General features: G+C 43.3%; 1 protein-coding gene across 3 annotated transcripts in view; it reads left to right on the top strand.

The window, feature by feature from the left end:
* LOC119185371 (uncharacterized) overlaps window positions 1-21,427 on the top strand; it is a 120,369-nt gene that overhangs the window by 57,476 nt on the left and 41,466 nt on the right. For all 3 annotated transcript variants that reach the window (XM_075877555.1, XM_075877554.1, XM_075877556.1), the window contains one exon: window positions 6,977-7,123. In XM_075877555.1, coding sequence (XP_075733670.1) covers window positions 6,977-7,123 — 147 coding nt within the window. The remainder of the gene's footprint in view (window positions 1-6,976; window positions 7,124-21,427) is intronic.

Genomic DNA, 21,427 nt, shown 5'->3' with positions numbered 1-21,427 from the left:
CTACTCCTAAACAGAGACCGGAGACTCCAGAGTCTTCGGGTCTCAAAGCCTCCCCTCACCAGGCAAGGCCCAAAATCCGAACTAACAGCCCGCACGTGCAGGCATCCAGTGCCTCCGAGGAGGCAATGGATACGTCGGCACCCTTGGTGCCGAAAGAGCGGGGTGGCTCCTTGGAGCGCGCCAAGAAAACAAAAAAAGCAAATAACAGGGCCTGGTGACGGCCCTGTTAAGTGAACTCAAACTCCCCGTCTAAACAGCCACAAGCTTTTCGTACACACAGCATTATTTTACATTCACCATGAACACTCAAATTATACAATGGAACGTCAGGGGCCTTCTCAGAAACCTTGACGACATCCAAGAACTCTTACACGAACACTCACCAAAAGTGCTGTGTGTACAAGAAACACACCTTAATTCAAAACACACAAATTTTCTTCGTAAATACATTATTTTTCGAAAGGACCGTGATGATGCCTTGACATCATCCGGAGGTGTTGCCATCATAATGAATCAAGGAATTGCATGCACACACTTACAACTCCAAACATCCCTTGAGGCACTGGCTGTTCGAGCGGTTCTTTTTGATAAACTGATCACAATCTGCACTATATACATTCCTCCTAGCTATCAGCTGCAAAAACGTGATTTACACTCTTTAACTGATGAACTTCCGGAACCTTATGTTCTCCTTGGAGACTTTAATGCGCATAGCAGGCTATGGGGTGACTCTCGGTATGATGCGCGAGGTCGACTGATCGAACAGTTCCTTCTCTCGTCGAGCGCGTGTCTCCTAAATCGAAAAGAACCAACCTATTATAACCTCGCCAATAACACCTACTCCTCCATAGACCTAAGCATAGTATCTCCATCCCTTGTGTCTCTACTCCAGTGGAAAGTCGCCAGTAATCTGTACGGAAGTGACCACTTCCCCATAGTTTTGAGCACAAATACAATAACTGAGTGTCCACCACGTGTTCCCAAGTGGCTCATAAACAGAGCCGACTGGGAACAGTTTTATACCATCGCTCGTCTAGGTTGGAATGACATATGTACTTTGAACATTGATGTTGCTGTCAACTTCTTCACAGCGTTTTTGATTGATGCTGCAACAAAATGCATCCCACAAACAAATTGACACCCTGGAAAACGGCGTGTGCCATGGTGGAACTCTGAATGCCGAAACGCGCGCAAACAGCGAAACAGAGCTTGGAGGCTGCTTCGGAAATCACCGACAGCGGAAAATCTTGACACCTTCAAGAAAATAAAGTCTCAAGCTAGGAGAACGCGTCGGCAGGCCAGAAGAGAAAGCTGGCAGAAGTTTTTGTCAGGGATCAATTCTTACACACAAGAGGCCAAAGTCTGGAACATGGTCGGTAGGATAGCAGGGAAACAAGTACACACACTTCCACTCGTAAACACTCAAGGTGATACCTTGGAAGATCAGGCAAACTTCCTCGGGGCACATTTTGTACGGGTATCCAGCTCGTCCCACTATACAGACACTTTCCAAAAATACAGAACAAGAATAGAAAAGCAGAAACTCGAACACAAATCCACTAGATACGAGGCATACAACCAAGCTTTCAGTCTAGCGGAGCTCCGAACATCTCTAAATTCCTGCAGTACTTCTGCCCCAGGTTCTGACCGTGTGGTGTATGAATTGTTAAAAAACCTACCAGCCGAAACACGAAAAACCCTACTTTGTTTGTACAATGCTATCTGGTTTTCTGGCACTATCCCTACCTCCTGGAAAGAGGCTATTATTATTCCCATTTTGAAAGAGGGCAAGGACCCTTCTTTAGCTTCAAGTTATAGGCCTATTGCACTTACAAGCTGCTTGTGCAAAGTATTCGAAAAAATGATAAACTGCCGACTTGTACATATTCTTGAAACAAACAATTTGCTCGACCCATTTCAGTGCGGGTTTCGAGAAAGTAGATCCACCACAGACCACCTTGTTCGTATCGAGGCACAGATCAGAGACGCCTTCGTCCATAAACAATATTTTCTCTCTGTGTTCCTCGATATCGAAAAGGCGTATGATACAACATGGCGTTTCGGAATTCTAAGAGACCTGTCCCACCTTGGTGTTTGCGGAAGAATGTTTCATATAATCGAAAGTTACCTGTCAAACCGGACATTCCGTGTCCGTCTGGGCAGTGTGCTCTCCCAAACATTTGTCCAGGAAACAGGCGTGCCACAAGGTGGCGTGCTTAGTTGCACACTTTTTATTATCAAAATGAATTCCTTGCACTTGTTCATTCCCCGCAATATGTTCTATTGTACATATGTCGACGACGTTCAGCTTGGCTTCAAGTCATGCAACTTGGTCATGTGTGAGCGGCAGGTTCAGCTGGGTTTAAATAAGGTCTCCAAATGGGCAGATGAAAACGGATTTCGACTTAACCCACAAAAAAGCACGTGTGTCTTGTTCTCTCGAAAGAGAGGCATGCACTCGGAACCTGAAATTCGACTGAACGGGCAACGTCTGTCCGTCAAAGCCGAGCATAAATTCTTAGGCTTATTCTTGGACAACAAGTTGACCTTCGTACCGTACATCAAGTATTTAAAAACAAAATGTTTAAAAGCCATGAATGTTATAAAAGTGTTGTCACGTACTACGTGGGGTAGTGATAAGCAATGCCTCATGAACCTCTATAGAAGCCTCATTCGCACCCGCTTAGATTATGGGGCCGTTGTCTATCAGTCTGCTACTCAAAGTGCCTTGAAGATGCTGGACCTCGTGCACCATTTGGGTATCCGCATTTCTACGGGTGCTTTTTGCACCAGCCCCGTAGAAAGCCTTTATGTTGAGTCAAATGAGTGGTCGCTTCATCTGCAGAGAACTTACATGTCCTTTGTTTATTTCCTTAAGGTGAAAGCAGACAAGAAGCACCCCTCATACTCTACAATTAATGATTTGTCGAGCTCAACTCTGTTTCAAAACAGGCCTTCGATGAGGCAGCCCTTCTCAGTTCGCCTGAAGTGTCTAGCTGAAGAAACTGCAGTGTCACTTGAACACAGTTTAATGGCTCCTGTAGCATACCCACCACCATGGCAGTGGCAGACTATAGACTGCGATGTGTCTTTCCTAGAAGTTACAAAACATGCACCTATTGCCCATATCCGAACATACTTTTTGGAACTTCAACACAAATACACACGTCCTGAGTACTTCACAGATGCCTCCAAGACTAACTCCTCTGTGTCCTACGCTGCTGTCGGCCCATCCTTTTCGGATGCTGGCCCTCTACATCCACGCACAAGTATCTTCACAGCGGAAGCTTACGCGATACTTGTGGCAGCTAAACACATTAAACAATTACAAATACAAAAAGCAGTAATTTATACAGACTCCCTCAGTGTGGTAACAGCTCTGCACAGTCTTAAAAAACAAAAAAACCCGGTCCTTGTCTCACTTTACTCCATTTTGTGCACACTCTACACACTCAAACAACATGTTGTAGTGTGCTGGGTGCCAGGGCACCGTGAGATCTAAGGCAACGTGAGGGCGGATCAGCTCGCTGCATCCGTCCATGAGAGCACCGCCATTACATCCATATCAATCCCGGCCCTTGATCTTAAGCCGTCTCTCAAACGAAACCTCAGGGACTACTGGCAGAGCAAGTGGGATACACACACACAAAACAAACTACACGTTATCAAGCCACACCTTGGCCATTGGCCACCAGTATCAAAATCACGTCTAACAGAGGTAACACTAACAAGACTCAGGATAGGACACACATACACGACACACACACATCTTTTGTCCGGTGGTGATCCACCATTGTGTGATAAATGTGGTGAGGCATTAACAGTTCTTCACGTTTTAATTCAATGTAAACAGTTAGACACTCTAAGAAGACAACACTTTCCATTATCCTACCGACAACATATACCTCTACACCCTGCAATGTTCGTTGGCAGGGAACCGCTTTTTGGTCATAAATCATTGTTAGCATTTTTAAAATAAATTAATAGTTTTCATATCATATACCCAGGCATTCCGTAGCACAACCTCTCCAGAGAGGTTTTTGCTGCGGTGGCTACACAGGAAAGCACTTGCCTCGCGGCCCTTGGACGCAAGGGTATGAACGAGTGAGGTACTTGTGCTAATGCCATACATGTCCACCATCGTTTTTCATTATCACTAACTTTTGTCACCTATTCACATCACACACACCTTTCACGGCATGGTCATGATTTTATTACTTGTATGTTTTTACCCGCCTTATTGCGAGAAATTTTATGGCCCTTATACAGCCACTAATCACAATCATTGTCCACATTCTTTGTCCCATGAACTGGCGCTCTTTGGGCATCAAATGGCCCTTGCGCCAAAAAAACACCATATATCATCATCATGATGTGATCTGGCTCACATCATGATGGATCTGGCTCACATCATCATGATGTGAGCCAGATCCTTTGAGGGATCTGGCTCACATCAATTCGTGCAGATGCAACTCTTGGCACATTTGTTTTTTGAAACTACTGCTTTGAGTCTACATTAAAAACAGGAATCAACTTATTTTTTTATGACTGACAGATAAGCATGCTTGCTGCTTTATGTTACCATCAAATTCAGTCCAGCTTCACTTTCTGGATTTGGCTGTTTTAAAATAACAACTTGTGTATAAGGTAAAAAAAAAAAAAGAAGAGTGCGATGTGCATAGGTAGGCAAAAAATGTGAAGCTCTCGCGAAATCACTCATGATATATGTAGTTTCCCCTTAGGGCTCTCTAGGACTCACAAAATTTTCTTTAAGAAGGCTCATTTGGACTCGCTAATATTTTTTTCAGCTGGACTCACTCAGACTCTAGCTAACCAATATATGTATTACTCAGAATCATGGCTCAATCTGACTTAGATTGAGTCAACTCATGAGTATGTTAGTGTGTGATTAGCTTTTTAACCATGATTTCAATGCTATTTAACCACAATATTTCGTTGAATCAGTTCTCTACTTAGCACCTTTTGATCTCATTCTTTCAAATACTTGTTACTATTGGTTGCAACCCAGTAGGGGCAATTCTATTGAAAGGCACAAATTCCTTGTGGTATTTTTATCTAGAACTTCCTGTAAAAATATTTGTGGGGTGTAAGTTCAGGCACCCCTTCTTTTATAAATCACGACTCTGATCTCTAAATATTGAGCTAGTGTACGAACGCTAGTGTGTTGAAGTGTGTGTTAGTAGATGGGAGTATTTTTCATCGGTTATTCTGGTGCACGTCGATATCATCGCACAAATGGCAACACCGAAATCGATGCTGTTATACTTTTACTTCACAGGACAAACTACCTTGATTTCGGACTATAGCGACACACAACGACTATTTTTGTTATGGGAAGTGATGTCATATCATGTGATGGGACAACAAGGACCGTTCGTTTTTTATTGGCTTAACACCAGAAACGGCGTGCAATGTTCATGTGGTGGTAGCTAGACTATACGAGTGAGCACTAAAAAATAGCAAAAACTTTTTTACACTTCCTCAGAAAGAAATAATTCCTGTTTATAAATGATGTATTTTCAGAACAATGAAGACAACACTTAGCCTCTGAATGAGGCTCCAGTACACCAGTAACTAATTGTGAAAACACATGCCGCGTTTTAGTGAGCCAAAAATGCAACAAGTGGTAGGTGCTGGCGTTGCCGTAGAATGCGTCTTGCAAGCAAGCCGAGAAGCATCCCCACCCAAATCGTATTTGTGTATCTTACACAGTTTGACCGTGGGAGCGTCTGCTACCCGGCGCACGTGGTTTGTAGTAACCATTCTTACTATACCATCCAAGAGAGCGGTAGCAAGGTATTGTGGAAAGGCCATCAAAAGGTGACATTTCCGGTATGTCTTTATGAGACCCGCGCTCTGATTGAAAGCAGTCTTCGACGTCAGCAGGTGAGCGAAATGCGAAAGAAAATGTTTCTCGCCGTCGTCAGCTCGAGTTTTGAACTTTGAGGACTCGTAGCTTCACTTTCCATGCACCAATTTCCATAGTTTCTGTTGCATTCATCTCAATAACAATCGCTATATGTGTTGCAGTGCTAAATAAGGCTGTCCCAAAAGTGTCGCAGGCCCTTTTTAAAGGAACACTAAAGAGCAAAATGGTTTTTCGCGTATTAGTAAAGTACAGTTTCACAATCCTGAAACCACCGCTCTTACAGCGACATGAAGCATGGTAAGCAAGAAAACGCACAAAATGAAAATGCAAGTAGAGGCACCACCTTGAACTTCCCGCCCCAAACACTGTGGCCTCATAGATTTTGTTTCGAAGGCATCTGCTGGGTCCAATGTAGCTTCTAAGCGACAAAAACGAAGTACATTGTCATCGGTGCCGCTATAGACCTAGCATACGAAGTGTTAGAAAAATTCATCTAGCCAATGAATATGAAAAATACATTTTGAAATTTTTGATGTCACTCGTAGAAGTTTCAGCACGAAATTCCACGAGTGACAACTTATGATACGAAATGATAGTGAAACAACTTACGGTAGTTAAACATCAACTTATGATAGTGAAACATAGGGCATTAGAGTTCTCAGAGTGAACTTTGTGAATCTAAAAGAAGTCATTGTTTTTCTTTACTGTCCCTGTAATGTGCGCTGTGTGTGTAGTTTTGTTCACTTCTGACCTGCTTGTGTTACTGCTTCATAACTTTTTATACTCCTGTTGATTCAGGTATGCTCGAACTGTTTTCTTTTTGCCAAGAATGTTCACATCCCTAGTTGCACATACCTAGTGGTCTAGCTGGTCATAGAAATGGCAACCCAGCAGCAGTCAGCACCCAGGAAGCGGTGGGAAAGAGACAAAGAGCATTCTTTTATTAAACGAAGACAACATGCTACATGGTTCAAGCTTGCGATTGAAACAAATAGAGGCATGAGTTATGGTTGGAGCGTTAGAATTTCTTTACATGCTGTGCAGTGTACCTGCACGCTTGCATGTAAGTGCCCTTTTATGTTGCAGGAAGGGCAAATTCAAGAAGGTGCATTGGCGTTGAAGGAGGAACGTCTCAAGTGGATGGACCGACCAGATCGCATGATGTGGGCAGCAAGGCACTATGAAAGAGCCCAAAAGGTGCTTACAAGAAAATCTGTGCGAACTGCAAAAAAGGTTAACATGACAGACAGAGTGCAAATGCTGGCTGGTATCTTCTGTAGGCAGCATTTTAGCTTGCTATACTTGTGTGTCTCTTTATACTTCTGCTCTCCTTTTACTTTATCACGGATTCATTCACAGCCACATAACGGTATTGCTGCTTGTGGCAACACGTATCTGTGTCATTTGTCATCTGCTCAACCTATACAAAAGCCAAACTCTGCGCAATATATCTAACTTTAATTTACAATGATATTAGTATCATGCACATGGAGAATAAAGTGCTCACAACTAATGATTTATTTGCACTCAATTTAATTACCATGCTTTTAAGGTTAATTAATAAAGATCTCACCCGCAACTTTATTTTTTTGGGCTCCTTGAACAATGATAACTTTTCTCATTCTTCTCAGATAAATAACTTCTTGCTGCCTAAAGCAATTACTAATTATGGTAGAAAGACAACAGTCTATGAAAATGTGAAATTATCATCCTCACCTCTTCAAAACATCATTATCTCTTACTGCATGTAAAAAAAACACTTAAATCTCATTTCATAAACCAGTAAATGTAGGATTATTTATAGCCTGTACTGTGTTCTTCTGGGGCTTTCTTCTTCTTCTTATAATTTATAAAATATGTACATTTTCTGAAATGCACTGTTGCTGTTCATGGTGCTTTCGTTGCATGTTTTGACTGTAACTTTGAATTCGTACTTATTTATCCAATATTTGTACAATTAGAAAACAGTCTTGTGTATTTAAAATCTTTTTATTGTCAATGTATTCTGCTATTGTAGCAATTTTCCCTTATAACTATTGTATCTTTTTTTAGCTTAGATATTTTGATATTTTTATGCTTATTTCGAAATTTATATCTAATAATTATATACAGAGGGTCCTGGTACAGCCTTCTGACCTTGGGACTTTGTTCTGTATATCCTTCACAATGCAACCATACTTGTGTCTCTCATAATCACATCATTGTCCTGGGACCTGAAACCCCCGCGATAATCAGTAACCGTACCTAGAAAATGAAGGTTTCATTTTAGTTGGTCTGAATAGGCACACACAGTAAACCTTGTATGTAGGAAAGCATTAAGATATTGTTGCAGTTGCTCAATTATTTTACAGCAAATGACTTAGTAGTGTGAAAGAACGCAGCAAAAGGGTTCCACGAAGAATAGTGGCTCTAAATGTGTCCAAATGGCCATTAAGTGTCTGCACTGATTGTTGCAGATGTCGAAGTCTTAGCAGGCTGAAATTTTGTGTGTGTTAGTAGTGGAGAGGCAGGACACATATAGCAGGTGTTTTGCAAGCCAAGTTCAAATTATATAGGTCTATCCGGGTTTGTTAGGTCTATTATGTGAAACTGTTGCAGGTGCACTGATTATTAAAAACCTACCAGTAGGTTTCCAAAGAACTCCACAAAGGAAGAATATGGGTTTCTATATTGTAGTGACATATTTACTGATGCTAATGCATTTTTCTGCTTTCAAGTGTGTGTTGGCTGTGAGAGTGACAGTCTGCCGACATTATCAGTCTGATCAGCCAGCCATGAGTTGTGGATAACAAAAATGGCATAGAGTTAAGTAGAATACGTCCTTACAATATAGTGGCTCATATTCAAGCTTTACAAGAGTAGGGTATGAGGAATTAGTTTTGTCGAAACCTACAAAGTTCACAAAAGTTCACAAAAGGAAAAAAAATTGTGATGCAACCTATTACAGTGTAGTAAACTTTGTAGCTCAAAGCTATGCAGGAAACCCATATTGATTTCTCTGGAAGAAGGTTTCGCAGTTGAAGAAAAGCTTGTCCTGTTCGAGGATTTTAACTCGACCACCATCTTTTTGGCACGGACTTTATCACTTGGAGCAAACCGGGGGCTAGTGGAGTGCTTGGGGAGAAGAAACTTATTGAGAAATATGTACTCTAAAGCTTGTGCTTCCTCCAGCTTGTGGGCTTCCATGGAACTTATTTGCAATATTCAGTGTATCAGTGCTCTGACGATTACACATGATATAACTATTTCAGGCTGGAACTTCACCCATATAGGCCTGATTATCTGCATACTTATACCTGTTAGAAGTGTTTTTGTGTCTTTGAAAGTTCAGAAACATTACTTGAGCACTATAGTTCCAAAGAGTTGCACACTTCAGAAGTGCTATCATGAGGGAAGCATCAGTACTGTTTCAAGAAGTTTTATTATCCATCTGCAGTTGGCCTTGGAATGGTGAAAGATGGAGTCTCTTGAGTGAGAGAAGAGTATGGCTTACTAGAGAAGAAAGTTTGGTGCCGAAACTACTTTAATAAAAATTATCTTGTGATTTTGAAAGGTTGCATGAGTCTGTCAAACTTTTTTTTTTAATCCTTGTGAACTAGTAAACTTTGTGCTCACTCACGGTATGATTGATTTCATTTCTTGCCACAAAGCTGTATGCATGTGCATGTTCTGGTATGATATTAATGACATGGTGTTGTTGGTTGCAGTACAGTCGAGCCAACATATAACGGCCCCACTTAAAACGAACTTTCGCTTAAAACGAACAATATCCGCGTTACTGTGAAAATATACATTGGTTCAATGGCACAAAATTGCACTTACAAAGAACGTCTTCGAGCGCCGGTGATCGTTTACAGCGAATAAAGTCAGCGGTCTGCCGACTTCCTGGGAAACCAATTTCGACCACCAATCAGGCATCGGCGAGGTGCCCATACATTCTTATCGTTAAACACCGACCCTGCCTCCGCGCCCCTCTAGTTGCCGCTCTCCCCGACCACTTCTTGTTACGCACCCCTCCGTCCTTTGTCCCCCTGCTACTCTGAGCACCCCGCATCGACAGACGAGGCCCGTGTTTTCGCACTGCCACCGATCTTTCAAAGACCGGCCGGCCATCTGCCCTGTTTTTGATCGCTGGTACTGTCGTTGGAGTTGCCGGTCTGGAGTGACCAGACCATTTGCCAACATCGTCGGCCACCTACTGTATCCGATAGTCTGCGTCTAGTGCACGCGCGTACGCTACCCCACCGACTCTGATAATTTGCGATTCGTTTTGTGTTTAGGACTTCTTCTCGCTCACTTCGCACTCGACTTCCACGTGCCTTCCGCGCGCGTGCAGAAGTGTGACAATGGCTGTTAATTTGCGTGGAATGAATCGCGAAGTATCGAAGTTTGTGAGGCCTCGCAAACCCGCCGGCGCAACGAAACGATTTTTTTACCTCGGCCGCCGATTCTTTAAACACCGCCGCGTGCACCAATTCAGGCGGCCATGCACTCTTTTCAAGATTTTTTACGTGCGAGTTTCGCGGACCTTTCAAGCAAGCTACCCAACTTGCCTCCATCCTTCCCGTGTGTTTTGGTTTTCAAGGTCGCCCTCCCAGCCGCATCCTCCCCTCTCTTTATCGCAACTCCTTGCCCTTCTCTCGCAAGTTTGCTCACCTCTCTTGATCACAACCCCTTCGCCCGTCTCCACCGCTCCGGCCACGCTGGCTCGAATTAGTTTCGTTTGCTGACTGGAAACAGGCCCAGAGCTCTTCCATGCGCTCTGGCATGTGTGTCGCGTGCGCGTCTTGCTCGCGCTTGGTGTGCGTGTGTGGTCATGATGGCCGACGGGAGGACTAGCACGCTCTTTCGTGCCGTTCAACAAAACGTCAAAAGTGTGACCACTTGGCTTGAGCGTAATCCGCGCGTTAGGTGCTGCGTTGCGGAGGGCTTGCTCATAGCTGTTGACCACCTGGCAGCCAACTTGCCGCTTCGGGCGTCCCGGTATTCAGCTGTGGAGATGGTGAATATTTCGTGGGCGCGAAACTGTTTTCGCGAGGCCGACTTTGTCGACGTTGGGTCCGATGCCGAGCCTGAAGTTTCCAAACTGCGACGACGATTTGTGGCAGCGCATCGTCAACTCCGACCTGGGAGAGCAGGTGGGACATCTGTTGTGATGGTGTAGTTACGGCCGATGATGATACCGACACTGCGGAGCCGTGCACAGATTGGGGCATTGTGAATTAAGTACGTGGCGAGAGTGATTTGGAGGAATCGGATTGCGAGAACGACAAAACTTTGAAGCCAGCGTCTCATGCAGCCTATGCTACGGACCTCGGCGAACGAGCACCCTGCCGTTTTAAATGAACTCGAGACCACCCTTATCACTTCTGCTATTCGAAATACGTGCATCATGGACTTTTTGGGGCACAAAAAGTTTGTGTTATCACTCGCAACTTTTTTTAAAAGCTGTGTTTCATTTACTACGAACTTAGGGATACAGTGAATTGATGTTGCGTCACGCTCAGGTTCATTATAAGCGGGCTAGACTGTATATCACAACAGCTGCAGCTTCCTGTCAGCCTCCTTTTGGACAATGAGCTGTAGCAGAATGCTCTGCAAGAATGGATTTGTTTGGTGGATGGACAGACACGCCACCTATCTGCTATGAACTCGGGGGCTCAGTAATCAGCCTTGCTGTGCTTGTTGATGGCTAGGTGAGCTGTTAACCATTTTAATTTTATGTCTCTGATGCTGCACTCATCTTTATAAGCTTAGTATGGTAGTGCTTTGCATTTACTACTAGTGCTACATTGTATCAATAACACTTGCAGTGCCCGATTAAGTTGGCTCAAGCTCAGAGCCACATAATTAGCTAGGAAAATATAAATTGCTTATTCTAGTTTCATTACGAATTTTCAAGTGTGTGAGTGAGCTGATCTTTTTTTTTTTTTTCATTACAACCAGCTGTTTTGTACTTCATGACCTGTAGCAGCAATAGTGTCTGAATTCCCCTGTGTGCAGTAAAAGCACACAGGGGATTTAAAAGTATTAGCATATAAAAGTATTAGCTGTTAGGAGCTCATCCATACTACACTGTGTCCAATGTACATGGTTGTATTCATTTGGGCCTTGGTGCATAGGTAATTTTTCAATAATCTTCTCTGAGAGCAGAGTAGAAATATATAAAGGTGAAATTGTACAGCATCAAGCAGCACGTTTAGTTCTTTATTTCATGTGGTCATTTCAACTGCAAAAACTGCTAGCACCACTCGGTGCAGGCTGCAGTGCAATGTTTGGGAACCTTCACGACTGTCTCATATTCTGTTAAGAACATGCGCAGGATGGGAGTAAAGTTATTTGGGAGCTTATGGGAACATGTAGGATCAAACTGGAAGGTTCAACTACTTGCGTATTAAAAACGGTGCATTTCGCCAACCTTTAGATTACTGAAAACCAATGTTTATGCTTGCAGTTATTGTTGTATGGCAAGTATTACTTGTACCTCGAGTCAGTTTTTTTTTTTTTTGTCCGCCGTGGTCAAGCAGTGGTTCAATTGCTCAGCTGCTGATCCATAGGTCGTGGGTTTGAACATGGCCGCCACCGTCACATTTCGATGGAGGCGAAATGGTAGAGGTCTGTGTGTTGTGCGATGTCAGCAAATGTTAAAGAACACCAGATGGTCCAAATTTCCGAAGCCCTCTACTACACGACTCTAATAACCATATGGTGGTTTTGGCACATTAAATTCCAGATATTATTATTATTATTATTATCTCGAGTCTTTCTGTAACCGAGGCACAAGTTCGCCCAACAAAACTTTTTATGTAGTATCAGTGAGTTTGCTTCGTAATCGTCATTGCGGGACAATAGGTAGAACTTCGTGAGATATGTTTATTTATTTATTTATTTATGGATACTGTCAGCCCTTACATAGGGCTATTACAGGAGTGCAAAAAAGTACATGAAAAAAATAGCGATCCTTCCAAGAACAGAACATAGTTAACAAATATAATCAGAAGTAACAAGTTAAACAACAAGAATAAGGTCATCAAAAAAACACAACCAATGATGCAACCAAGAACTTAATCTTTGAATGCACTAGAGCATGCAGAGACAAATAGAGCATTATTAATTACAAACAAAGATATGTGCTAGGTGTTTTAAAAACATATCTATAGATGAGCTTGAAATGGCTTCATCGCTCAACGAATTCCATTCATTGATAGCTCTTGGGAAAAAGCTATACTTAAAACAATCGGTGGAAACAGCAGGTGCACGAATAAACATTGAATGGCGATGTCTAGAAGTTTCAGTACGAAAAATATCGAAATATTCAGCATACCTTATATGAACACAGTTATTAATAATGCGGTAAAGATACTTATGTCTCTCGTGTTTTGTCCTAGCTTGAATCGTGGGTAGCTCCGCTAGTGCACACATCTGAGATGGGGAATCTGTCCATCGATATTTAATTATTATAAACTGGACTGCTTAAACGCTGAACTTTTTTTCATTTTTGATATGTTTGTAATCGTGAATGGATACCAGACAATTTTTGCATAATCAATTAGTCTATTAAGTGTTTTGTAAGCGAACCATTTAGTTTCTTGTGTCGCAAACAGCAAATGGTGCTTAAGACTCAATAGGGCCCTAGTGGCTTATGCGCACACATAATTTATGTGATGATTCCAGTGAAGATTAGTTGTAAAATTTAAACCAAGGTACTTATGTTGTTTAACTCTTTTTAGTTTGTGATTATCAATATAATAAGTATAATTTAAGTAATTTTTCTTCCTAGTGACTGTCATAACTACTGTTTTCAGGGGGTTCAGCACCATCTGCCATTCATCACACCATTTCTTATTTTCTGTAAAATTTCGAGTAATTTTATCTGGTCACTTATTGTGTCGACTTTATTGTATCTGGTGCAGTTGTCTGCAAATAGCCTAATAGAAATGCCAATTTCATTCGGAAGGTCATTTATAAATAAAAGGAACAGAAGTGGGCCCAGGACACTGCCTTCGGGTACTCCCGACTTGACAGCGGAAACAGGAGACTTAGTGCCATTGATTTCCACAAATTGCTGACGAGATTGAAAATAGGATGAAAACTACTTTGTGATGGTAATATTTTAGAAGGTAACATTAATTTTCCTAAGTAATTTACTGTGAGGCACTTTGTTGAAAGCTTTCGCAAAGTCCACGAAAATCATATCCGTCTGTGCATGTGAGTTAATATTTTTTGAAAAGTCAGTCAATATTTTTCGATGAGCTGGGATGTTGTAGACAAACCCTGTCGAAACCCATGTTGGCAGTTAGATAAAGTATTATGCTCACTCATATAGTTCAATAGATGTTTTGAAATGATATGTTCAAGCAGTTTTGAGCAAGTACTGATAATTGAAACAGGCTGATAATTTGCTACATTGTCTGAACTACCGCATTTAGGAATTGGGATCACTTTAGCTATTTTCCACTCTTTGGGTAAGGATCCCTGGAGAAGGGAAGACCTAAAAATTAATGCAAGATATTTGGAATTCCATTCACCGTATCTGTGCAGAAATTCATTAGGGATAGCATCGAGCCCAGGGCTTTTTTTTAAAGTTCAATTTGAGCAAGAGGTTGAAGACACCCTGTTCGGTAATTACTAAGTCAGTTATAGGTGGCCTGTGAAATGGTGGAAGAATGTTCGGCAAAATGTCATTATCATCATTAAACACTGAAGCAAAGTAGTCATTAAAACTCACAGCGGTGGGGAACTGTGCAACCTGAGTCATTGAGCGAGCTTTCGTTGATGGGTTAACAAATCTTCAAAATATATCAGGTGCCTCCCTTAAGATTTTTGGGAGTGTGATGCCAAAAAACCTTTGTTTAGATTTTTTAAAAAGTAATTTAAGATCCTTTTTAAGATTACGAATGGCTGATTGGTTTAGTACACTAGGATTAATTTTATTGTTCTTACGGCTTCATTTCCATTGCCTTTTTCGGTGAATTATTTCTCTTGTTATCCAAAGACTTCTTTCACTAGTCTTCTTAAGTTGCTTTAGTATAAAGCGTTCAATACAAGAAATTACCAAATTAGAAAAGTATTTCCAGAGATAATCTGGGCTCTGATTATGCTTATAGTAGTCACAGAAACACTCATAGGAGTCTTCTAACAATTCCAGAACCCCAACGTCATCTGCTCTAACAAAGTTAAAAACATATTTTGAGGGATGATTGACAGAAGTGGGCGAAACAGTCAAAGGCAGCACTACCAGTTTGTGATAAGAGATACCATCACAAATTTCGCAGTCCCGAAGTGTGGGTAACAATTGATTAGACACTAAAACAAGGTCGAGGATGGATGAGGTACGCGTACTGACTCTTGTATAGTCGTTCACTACCTGGCTTAAACCATAGCAGAAAGCCAGTTCAAGGAGTGCTTCACTATTCGAAATTTCTGTTGCTCTGGGAGAGTAGTCATTCCAGTTTATGCCTGGCAGGTTGAAGTCACCCAAAAGTATAATATTATCACTATGTTGCATATTGCTGTTCATAAAGCACCGAAGACGAGAAAGAACTTGGACTGGTTAATTTGGTGGCCTATATAAACCACCTATGTGGATTACGCAATTTTTAAAAACCGCCCTAATCCACACAGCCTCTATGTCACAAGGAACAGGAAGGACAGTAAACTCGATATTGTTACGAATCAGCAATGCGACCCCCCACCTCTACTATTTCGGTCTTGCCTAACTATGTTATAAGATTTCAGAGTTATCTCACTGTCAAATATGTCTTCATGAAGCCATGTCTTTGTAATCATCGTAATTTCATGTTCATGTTCAAAAATTACCGCTTCAACATCCTCGACCTTATTTAAACATTCACATTCAACACTTTGAAGCATTCTTTTTCCAAAATTCAGGCGGAATCACTCTGTTGACGAGCACGGCATTCGTAGCACTGTGTCAACTAGTTGGTCACGTAGTGTTGGTCGTTTAAATGGCTAAAGTAAAGCTGTTGTGATAATGTTTATTCGACCAGAGAAGTCGCAACGGAAAATGGCCGTACGGCAAGTCTGGCAAAGGCAGCACAGGTTCTCGTGCAATCAGAGCACGGGGCTTTTCGTTCCTTTCGGAAGGCGCATACGCGTTGGTGCGTATGCTCCATTACAATACCGCCGGGGTGAAGAGTAGCCATCCTGGCAAATCAGGGAGTAGGCACAATGAGGGGTCATAGTAGGGCTTGAGACGGTCGACGTGTACGGTCTCGCATCCTCGGCGGCGCAAATCTGGCGGCGCAAATCGGCGGCGCAAATCTGGCAAATCTGTCAATGACGCGGTACAGACCATTGTACCGGGTCAGAAGTTTAGGAGAAAGGACAGGAACGTGCGGGGGCACCCAAAGCCACACAAGGGAGCCAGCACGAAACGTAGGAGCTATGTGAGGAAGGTTGTCATTTCGAGTCTTTTGTAGACCTTGAGCCTCACTTGTCAGAGACGAGGCCAACACACGGCAGTCTTCAGCGAATCTGGCGACTTCAGAAAGCGGAGAGCACTCAGATGCATCAGGGCGGTGCGGGAGTATAGTGTCCAGTGGGTGGGAAGGTTCGCAGCCCTACAACAGAAAGAACAGGGAAAAACCGGTAGTTGCTTGCGTCTCAGTGTTATAAGCGAAGGTAACAAAAGGTAATACAGCGTCCCAGTTAGTGTGGTCAGAGGAGTTGTACATCCTCAGCATGTCGCTAAGTGTGCGGTTTAACCGATCAGTGAGACCATTTCTCTGTGGATGGTATGCGGTAGATTTCCAGTGGATGATGTTGCATTCAGCGAGGATAGCTTGGATGACCTACGACAGGAATACTTCATCCCTGTCACTGAGTAACTCCCGTGGAGCACCATGGCATAAAATGAAGCTGTGTAGAATGAAGAGTGCAACTTCGTGGGCGGTCGCTGCCGGTAGAGCTGCAGTCTCAGTGTAGCGTGTCAGATGATCGACGCCAACAATAATCTACCGGTTTCCAGAGTCACTATATGGGAGAGGGCCATAGATGTCAATACCCACACGGTCGAATGGGTGAGCCGGGCACGGGAGCGGCTGTAACATGCCAGTAAGGTGCCATGGAGGTGTCTTGTTCTGTTGGCAAGCAGTTCAAGACTGAACGTATTTCTACATAAAGCCATACCATCCTTACCAGTAATATCGTTGGCGCAGCCTTTTGTAGGTTTTCAGGACACCTGCGTGAGCACTTTGGGGATCAGCATGAAAATTCATGCAGATGTCAGAGCGCATATGACTAGGGACAGCAAGGAGCCACTTCGGACCACCAGGCATGTAGTTGCGGCGGTACAGAATGTTGTCTCACATGGAAAAGTGGTCTGCTTGTCGGCGTAGCGCTCTTACGGACCGGTAAGGTAGTAAAGCAACAAGGCAAGGTATGGGTCTTTACGCTGCTCCGAAAGCATGTCAGTGGTGTCGAGTGGTGACAAGTTGGTGAAAAGGGGTGACAGAGAAGTCTTATCTGGTGTAAGTGGCGATCGGGAAAGCGCATCGGCATCCGCATGCTTGCGACCAGAACGATATACCACACGGATGTCGTATTTTTGCAATCGAAGTGCCCAACGCCCCAGGCGTCCGAACGGGTCTTTCAAGGTGGACAGTCAACATAGAGCAGGGAGGTCTGTGACCATGTTGAAAAGACGGTCGTAAAGGTACGGGTGAAACTTCGTCAACGCCCAGATTAAGGCCAAACACTCCTTTTCTGTCATGGAGTAATTTAATTCAGCATACTTGGGAGCGCGACTTGCATAAGCGACTACGTATTCGACTTGGGTGCCTTTCTCTTGTGCCTAAACTGCACCAAGATCCACGCCACTTGCATTAGTGTAAATTTCTGTGGCAGCAGTGGGGTCGTAGTGACGAAGAATAGGGGGTGAGGTCAGCTGGCAGCGCAGCTGGCGAAGTGCATCATCACATGCAAGTGACCATGCAGATATACTTCTGCTGTTGGAAAGCAGACTCGTCAGAGGTATGATCATGGACGCGAAGTTGCGCACGAATGGACGAGAGTAGGAGCAGAAACCAACGAAACTTCTTAGGGCTTTCAGTGATGTGGGCATTGGGAAGTCAGCGACAGCTCAAAGCTTATCGGGATCCAGAAGAACATCGTCTCTTGTGATGACATGTCCCAAGATGGTTAGTTTTCGTGCTGTGAAGTGGCACTTCTTGGTGTTATATTGTAGGCCTGCAGTAGTTAGACTCGTCAGAATCTCGTGGAGATGACCAAGATGTGTCGGGAAATCACCTGAAAAGACTACGATGTCGTCCAGGTAACACAAGCGAGTCTTCCACTTGTGGGCACGCAGCATGGTATCGATCATGGGCTCAAATGTCGCAGGCACGTTGCAGAGCCCAAATGGCATGACTATGAACTCATATAGGCCATCCGGCATTAAAAAGGCTGTTTTAGGGCGATCGCATTCAGCGATCGGCACCTGCCAATACCCAGAACGCAGATCCAAGGATGTAAAGTACTCGGCGTCTTATAAACAGTAAATCGTCTATTTGTAGTAGCAAATAGTCATCATCTTTCTTCGTAATCTTGTTTAAGCGGTGATAGGCCACGCAAAATCGAACGGTGTTATTTTTTTTTCTTTACCAAAACCGGAGGTGGTGACCAAGTGCTTTGAGAAGGCTGTATGACTCTATGTTTAAGCATGTCATCTATTTGCTCCATAATGATGCGGCACTCTTTGGCAGAAATGCGGTAAGGACGCTGTCGCAGAGGCAAGTGTGAGCTGGTGTCAATAGTACGAGTGATAGTCGTGGTGCGGCCCAAAGCAGGTTCTTGAAAGTCGAAAGAAGAGCGAAACTTGTTAAGGAGAACAACAAGTTGGCGATGCGAGGGGGGAAGGTCTGCGTCAATAGCATTGTCGAAGCCTGACGAGCTTGATGGCTCAGGCGCATGAGTTATTGCGGCAATGTGACATGGGGTTTCATCGGGAAGAATAATATCATCGATATTGTTGACAGGTTGTATGTATGCTAAGGTTTCACCATGGAGTAAGCCAATGGGGTAGTTGCAGTGGTCAGTAACCAGCATTACAGTTGAACGAGACGCAATCGTAAGAACGGCAAATGGGAGAACGATGCCCTTGTGTTCAGTAAAAACCAGAGATGGTGTAAACACCACCGTGGCGTCGATGGCGCCACACACAATAGGGACTGAAGCTTCCGGAGGCAAGGTGATGACGTCGTCAGCGATGAGTTTGCAAAGCAGAGGAGAACGATCGGGCGGTGGAAATTCACATTTTGGCACAAGGGACACTTCTGCACGTGATCAATCGATGATAGCTTCATGACGTGATAAGAAATCCCAACCCAGGATGAGGTCATGAGAGCAAGATGGTAGAACAAAAAATTGGACGATGTATAAAACGTAAAGACACACACACACACACATACATATATATATATATATATATATATATATATATATATATATATTGTGTGTGTGTGTGTTTAGTGTGTGCATATAGAAAATAAATTTTCTCAAAACAAGATGCACCACTGCCTGCCTACACTTTTGAGACTTAATAATAGAACTATACTTATACTACAAAACATCGTCATAAATTTGCTGGCTTGCAATGGCGTTACGCCGATAGATAATTTGAAAGCAGCACAATTTAAGTAGTCATTAAAAGAGAACTGGTTAGAATGAGTTTACGCAGATTAGCAGACAGGCTATATATACAATTGGCACTTTTTATATGCTTGTGTGCTTTTTTAATATGTTCAATATGTAATAAGCCTTTCGGAAAGCAAATATAATTATCTTTCGCAAAACTGGCATGATAAAATTGAGTCATCACTGATATAAATGTCGTAACAGCGTTACTTATACTCGGGTTTCTCGTGAAACGATAGAGTGCATGTAGGCTCATATAAGGAACACTCTGCTCTGCATATCGTAGAGACTGCCGACAAAACGGGTGTATCATTTAATAGCAGTAGTGATACTTCTCCCTCTCTTTGTAGTTCGCCAGTAGCCACTTATGATGTAACGCAGCTCAAAGCGCTGATTGAGTGAGAAGCTAGGCGGATCCGTGCAAATTTCGATCAACATTTTTTTTCTGGGTCAGCAGGCTCTTTAAACAGTGAATGTATTGACGCAATTTCAGCGTGCCTGCATATTCACTCGTGCACCGTGGTGCGTAGCAGGTGCATCTACTGATAAAGGCTCAGAAACGCATTAAACGTGCTAAAAACGAGCAATTAGACGCTTTCGCAGGCTACGGCACACACGCTCCCAATGCAGACGCTCCCGAGATCTTCGGTACCATTGAACAACAGCGCCGCCGCTACTGTCACCCGCCGGAGAATCAGCCGAGATGCGGCGCGGCCCCCTCGTTCACTCCACTGCCCCCTTCTAGTACACTGTACTTCTGCAGCTCAAAACGTTATCCCATTTTTCTTTGAGATCATCTTCTGGTTCACCCTTCTGTTTAGCATACCTGTAATCCCTGGAGACTTCCTGACGTCTTGCTATGGCTCCCTTAACTTCCTCATCCCACCAACTCTTGGCTTTGTGTCTGCTTTTCCCGGTTGATTTGACTCATACCTTAGCAAGCTCTAACTCAAACAATCGAGTTAGATTTGTGTACGTCCACCCTGTTTTATTATCCTCGGTGATTATTTTCTCAATCTTCTAAGTTGCTATTTCTATTTTCCTTTCTTAATAAATATTACCGTGTGGTTGCTCGTAATGCTGCCTTTCCAATTCTATTTCTCTTCCAAAACCCAGCTTAATACGTTTGTGATCACTACCTAAGCTTCCGGACCCATATTCATCTATGTTCATCACCCTTAGCCGATCATACATCCTACGTGACATTATTGCGTAATTTATCGACGACAGCAGCCTTCCCACCTCCTATGTTTTCTGCCCTTCACACTTCTCAGTACTGTTGCAAATGATTAAATCAATCCTTTCACACATATCCATTAGCATTCTGCCTGTTGGGTCAGTATATCCATCCATATCTTCTATGTGCGCATTCACATATCGTTATCTAATTACCTCACACTCTTCTCCTAGTTCGTCAATGTCATTTCCTATGCACTGCACCATTTGTGGATTTTCCTCTCTGGCTTTTGCCCCTGTCCACAAGTATACAAAACCCAGGAGCGTCATTTGCCCTGCTACTTTCCCTTTTAGCCATAAATGTTCCTTGCACTCCTGCTTGACCCTTTGCCAGTCTACTTTTATGAACGAATGCCCCCAATACCATCCCCCTTTCTGCTGCCTTCTGTTCTATTACAATATTCCTACGCGAAATCTGCATTGTTAGGAGATTGTTCCATGTCCCTGAGATGCGTCACTTCCGCCTGTGACGCGACTGCTATGTCCCCTCCCAGCCTCACCACTACTTCTCTGAAGCTGGGTCTTGCGACCATCGAACCGGCTGAACCTGTTTTTTCCGAACTTGCTTGCTCTTTCTTCTCCGCTGTTCTGGTTGCCGGTGCCCTACCCTTCCCTCCGTCAGCCGCTCCTTTGTTCACCTTCACT

Source organism: Rhipicephalus microplus, chromosome X, assembly GCF_043290135.1.
Source record: "Rhipicephalus microplus isolate Deutch F79 chromosome X, USDA_Rmic, whole genome shotgun sequence".
In the NCBI taxonomy this organism is placed as follows: domain Eukaryota; kingdom Metazoa; phylum Arthropoda; class Arachnida; order Ixodida; family Ixodidae; genus Rhipicephalus; species Rhipicephalus microplus.
The sequence above is the reverse complement of the archived record's forward strand: the minus strand, read 5'-3'. Positions and strand labels throughout refer to the sequence as shown.